At 32.6% G+C, this 6,000-nt stretch overlaps 1 protein-coding gene across 5 annotated transcripts in view; it reads right to left on the bottom strand.

The window, feature by feature from the left end:
- Window positions 1–3,207: 3,207 nt before the first annotated feature.
- TRAPPC8 (trafficking protein particle complex subunit 8) overlaps window positions 3,208–6,000 on the bottom strand; it is a 127,092-nt gene continuing 124,299 nt past the window's right edge. For 3 of the 5 annotated variants that reach the window (XM_074201056.1, XM_074201057.1, XM_074201060.1), the window contains one exon: window positions 3,208–5,817. In XM_074201056.1, the coding sequence (XP_074057157.1) occupies window positions 5,583–5,817 (235 nt within the window). In that variant the 3' untranslated portion in view covers window positions 3,208–5,582. The remainder of the gene's footprint in view (window positions 5,818–6,000) is intronic. The other 2 variants (XM_074201058.1, XM_074201059.1) reach the window with 1 other exon arrangement.

Genomic DNA, 6,000 nt, shown 5'->3' with positions numbered 1-6,000 from the left:
TGAACCAAATATCAGTGCTTAAATACCTCCCTAGTCTCTAATCCTCTCCCACTCCCATGGCACTTAGTAAGATAAGGCTCAGGTGCTCAAGGACACCAGGTGAAGATAATTTACAGTGCTCCCATACACAACAGTCCCTAATATCTACCCAATCAATTAAATGTATAGCTACACTATAAAATATTTACTTTTCTTCTGACTACTAACAAGTGCTATATGAAATAATAAATGTACTTAAACTTCAGTTGCACATATTGCTTCACATTTAATAATGATCCTATTCATACATAAACCAAACTTTCTAAGGAAAGCATTCAACTTGCTGAAGACCTTCCTTGAGCTCCTTCAAGATTATCAGTTCAGCATCCTAACAATCGCTGCATCCTTCTGTCACTCTCTCAGTATGACTGGCCAGTCTCCTTTTATGCTTGTGTCCTTGATCATGTGAGTATATATTTCTTAAATGTATATGCTGTAAATTATTTAACACCTGCTATGAAATCCTTCATTACTTAGGGTCATCTAAAATTTTGATTCATCTGAGGCTGTGACGTTCCATGACTCACAGATACATGGCATTCCCCAGGAGGAGATACTGCAAAGTACTCTGGAAAGAGCAATGGAGCAGGAGTCTGAAGAATAGTTTAAATCACAGCTTTGGGTAAATTTTGAGCAGGGTACTTCCTCTCTCTAACCATCTGTTTCTTCATTTGCAAAATGAGATGGTTGAAGCAGATGATCTTCCAAAGGATTTCTCTATCTGTGATGATAGAGTAAGATGATTTAACATTTTGAAAACAATGTTTTGAAAAAGTTACAAACTAGAGTATAAATATTATAGTAATTCCTTGGTTATAGTAAATAGCATTTTCTTAGGAAAGAGTTCAATGAATGAAGCAACAATGGTAATAATCCCTATTTCTATACCACTTTAAACTTTACAAAGTTATTTCTCACCAATAATTGATAAAAAAAATAAATTGATAATAAGCATACCTTGAGTGTAGCTGTGATTTTTTTCATGATTGCAAGACCCTGAGGAATTTAATTTTAAAAAGATCAATAACATGACACTTTCCTATATAGAAAAAAAAATTGAGAAGGAAATAAGAAGTCTGTCCTGGGTGCAGAGGCAGCTAAAATGAGGAAAAGACTAGGAATCTGGGGAAATGTCAAGCTGTAAATCATTTATCAGTCTCTAAAAATAGAAATGTTCATGCGAATTTTGGCAAAAACCTGCCAATCCCAAAATGGCTTTAAAAGTCATTAGATTAATGGAATAATGAAAGTCACCCACAAGGGCTTTCCAAACACCATCAGGTAGTCTTAAGTCTAACAACATGAAATTAATATTTTTTGCTGCTACTTTCTGTTTCTGATGCTTACAGTTCTTGAAAAATCCTGTGTCTAGGGAGTGACCTTTAAAATATTGATTTTAGAGTTCATCAACCCTTACAGATTATCTGCAAACCTCTTTCCTTTTGTTTTCAGATTAGTCTGCAATGATATTCTTGCACGTGAAGTTCATCCTAAAACACTTAGTTACAGCATTTTGAGAAGATTCTGAAAACATACAAATGCTTCTCTGAATTTCTCACAAAGCAACAAATATGGACAGCTTTCCATAGTCAGCCAGACCACACAATAGGATGTATTTTATTGCATAAAATATTTCAGGCATACTTCAAGGAGAATAATAATGATGATAATTATCACACTTTCTTAGAATTTAACCTCATAATTTCAGGTCCACAGAACTCTGAGAAAAGAGCACATTCTAAGATGAACTTTAGGAAGAAATACAAAAATTTGACAGTAGCATTTGGGAAAATGGGCTCAAGAAGAGAGGTAATTGAGTTATAGAGCATAAAAAAAACTTGATAAAGACTGCTGAGCCAATGAATCTCAGAATCTACAGATCCCAAGATTGATGTATATGCCATTATCTATGGCTTATATGCACTGTCAAACTTAGCTGCCTGCAAAAAAAAAAAAACAAAGCCATGCCCAGAAGAGAAATGTTTTCAGCGTTACTAAGGTAAGATAGAAATTTCCAGTTTTCTAAAATCCATCCTAATCTCGTTTTCAGGCAAAAATTAATTTGTTGCTTTTCCTCTACTCCTCTCACCGTTTTTGCTGAAGTGGAGTGCTCTAGTTTTATAATATTGCTTTATGTCAGATTTTTTTTCCCCACTATATTGGTTAGTTTCTCTGAACTTATTTCCCCACCCCTCTTATTCTTTGTTTTAAGGAATGGCTTTCTGGGAATGAGGATACCTTTCAAAAACATATATATATAGCATAAAAGCAAAGATATTAATAACATTTATTTTAAAAATAATAGAAAAAATTGTTGAATTTGTGACTTTCAAATTCTTTCTAACTTAATCTGTTCACACATTATATCAGGATCCTTAAACTCTTTCTATACTTACCTTGAGCTAAAAGGGTATTAAGGGTAGAAGAATCCATTTTCTTTATTCCATTTAAGGGGGTATGATTTGGGACTTCAGCAAAACTAATGGTTGGAAGAGACAAAGAGTCATTGAAATATAAGGGGGAAAACCTTTTCAATTGTAAAGGAAGCACATCAAGCCTTAGAAAGGATCACAGGTTAGACTAAGTCAATTAGATATTAAAAGACCTTAGAGAAAAGGCAGCCTCCTAAACTTGGCTTTCCTACTCAACTAGGTAACTCTCTCTAAGGATGTGGAAATGTAAATGGTTGACCATGACAGATAATAATGGCATTCATGCTGCAAACCAATGAGGAACCAGGGTCAATTGTCAAATAACAGAGCTTTTCCACATCCTAACTGGAGGTCAGAAATCTCAGTCTAGGTTCCAAGGGAATCAGGGAACAGAGGCTTCTACCAATCCTAGGCCTAGTACTGTTGTTTTAGCTAGAGAGTATTCTAATCAACCAGAGCACTTAGTTGAGCCAGATGGTTAAAAATTTCAGTAGAGCGATTTATACCTTATAAATTGCATGCTAGAAAACATAGGCTTCACTTGTTGTTTCATTATCTGGGTTTAAGAAAATGATGGTAATAATTATTAATATAATTAATAATCAGTTTATATATTAAGTATGTATACTCACATAGCACTTGTGTATATATATTCACAAATATATATGTATCTATCTATATACATACATACATACACACACACATACACACTGTTTGCATATGACCTCCCTCATTAGATTGTGAGTTTCTGGAAAGCAGACTGGTTTTTTTTTTCCCATTCTTTGTATCCTTGGTGCTTAGCATAGTATTGGGCATATAGCAGGTGAATAATTGAAAAAATAAGAGAACTGGATCAAGTGATACAATGCATTTAAAAGAAACTGTAAAAGAAAATGGAAAGTAGGATGAAATATTTTATTTCAAAGTAAAATTTTATTTTTTTCCATTAATTGTTGTGCCTTGTCCTTCTAGTGTGAAAGATGATGTGAAGTTTAGGATTTTTTGGTCAGGAAGCACTTTGGAATTACTGAAATGCAAGTCAGTCTATTTTCATTATCATTACATTTAGGACCCATTTCATCATCCATCTGTCTGTTCATGACATACATAATGATTAACTCAACAGATTTTTTTTAGCAGGGGATCGTTTAATATTAGAATTTGGACTAACTTTAAAAAGAAAATTTTTTTTATGGTATAAGTGGCTTAACAAAGAAACATCAACTAATTATTCCTACATATGAAAACAAATTAACAAGATAAATATCACTTAAAAAACCTACCATTCCTTGTATATATCCAGGATCATATATAAGAGTCTGAGGACCCTAGGTTAAAGTTCTATTTTGGACATTTCCTATAGGGTCCTCTTGGACAATCAATCTCTTTGGTTTCTCTAGATCAAGAATTTCTTCATCCTTTTAAAAGAGGATAATCCTTGTAACTACTTATTTCAATGATGACAGGATCAAATTTGTACAAAACTTTTAGTAAAACAGTCCTACACAAAGGTGGCATTATTATCCAAATGTGCCCTGTCGTTCAAAGTAGTCATTTTGACAAGTTATACAATTATGCTGCTGCTGCTCAGATTTCTACAATCTTCTTTTGAATTTTAGAGTCAGTTTATGAATATGTTAATTTCATTTCATATTATATAAAATTTTATTTTCTTCCTACTAAAAATATTTAATAGCTTACTTCATTTACCAAGTTTGATACTTCATACCTTTTATTTTCCCCCTAAAATCAAATCCATCACAAAAGGATTCAGTTGTCACCACTGCAAATATTTTAAGGAATGGATTATAGATAACACTAAAAGAAGAAATTTTAAAAATCTCTGCCTTTGTCTTGGGTGAGGTCAGAATTGCTGAAATAAGTTTCTCAAAATGAATACTTCAAAGGAGGCAACATCTATTTGAATGTGTGGATTCAAGTATGTTTATTAAATAAAATATTACTATTATTATTATTACTATTAAGGCACACTGTATTTTGCTATTCTACAGAAAGAAGAACTTCTCTAAAAATATTTAGGCTCAAAAACTATAACTATTTGGGCAACTTGAAATTATTCTCAAGAGTTTACTTCTTCTTGACGAATAACATCTAATTTATGCTGTAAAATTTAATTGAACAGTGCTTGCTCTTACACTGAAATTGGCTGTCCACAAGGTGATAATACTAAAATGATTGGGTTTAAACATATATCATTTATATAAATGTAGCACACAATAATTACTCCTATAAATACAACAAAATAATTCAATAGTCTATACAGTGAATATGATGTACGCTTTATTCTATTTACAGTACATTTGTTATAAATATAATACATTTCTTGAAAAGCTTATGTTTAATTAACTTGAGTAGATTTATATTTTAAACAGATCAACCCAGTTGTTAAATTACATAATAAAGTGAATGACAATTTAAATGACAAAAATCTCATGGTTGTGAAATAGTGCATTCTGTACTGAGATGAATGGGGGAAAAAAGGTCATATTGGTTCTAAAATTATAATATTCAAAGCATCAGATGAAACTTAATTTGTACAAAGTTGTGTGTAAGTGAAAAGGTCCACTGGATACCTAAACATGAAGACTTTTATAACATAGGGCCAAAACTGATTTTTGAGAACTGTGAAAAGTGAGAACAGTAGAATTTGTATTTAACGCTCTATAGTAAACTTCACAGTAAAGCTGGAATTTATAGGGACTAATGGCTTAAGAATAGCATAGCCAACAAAGGCCATTTTTCTGAAATTATCTCCTAATACGGCCACTAATATGCACCATCCTGTAAGCTATTACAGCAGTCAATCATTATTTTTTTAAAGACAGGAACTAAGGTGCATGGATATGTTCAAAATCTGTATTTTGAATATTTATGCTATCACCAGAGTTGAAAAAAATACAAAAAGAATCTATGCATTCTCAGTCCAACGTGCTTTGCATCAAAAAACATAAACTGACAAGAGGTTGAATATTTGCTATTGTGATCCTATACCATCTTTTGTAGTATGATAGATGTCCCCTAGACTGCTGTAGAATTCATTCAGCAAAATAAAACTGATTCTTTTGGTTTCCAGTACAAATTTGCAAGTGGTCACACATTACTGATGATGATCAGTGCTGGCATAGAGCTCTGCTGACTTGTTTCAAATAATGTCACTTGGTCCGATAACTTGGCAAATACCCTAGGAGTTCCAAGATTATAGACACCTGCATGAACAAAGCAAGCTTTCAGCTGCAAATTGTAGATTTCCTGGCTCTTAAGCTGTAGTTTGTATTGAGTCTGCCCAAGCCATGTGAATGAACCATGGACTTCCAGTGCTTCTGGGCTGAAAGGAGAAAAAAAGGACAGTTGAGAACTTCGTTTGTTTTAAGTTTTTTGAAAGATTAACAGCAAATTTTAATAACTTATCCAAAATCTAGTGCTTCCTAATTTTCCATTTTTAACCTAGTAAGATAGTGCAAAGCAATCTTTACTTATGTACAAAAGTGTGGTTAACTTATTTTTAAGG

The sequence above is a fragment of the Macrotis lagotis genome, chromosome X (assembly GCF_037893015.1).
Source record: "Macrotis lagotis isolate mMagLag1 chromosome X, bilby.v1.9.chrom.fasta, whole genome shotgun sequence".
Taxonomy (NCBI): Eukaryota; Metazoa; Chordata; class Mammalia; order Peramelemorphia; family Peramelidae; genus Macrotis; species Macrotis lagotis.
Note: the sequence above shows the minus strand (reverse complement) of the source record. Positions and strands in the feature narration are given on the sequence as shown.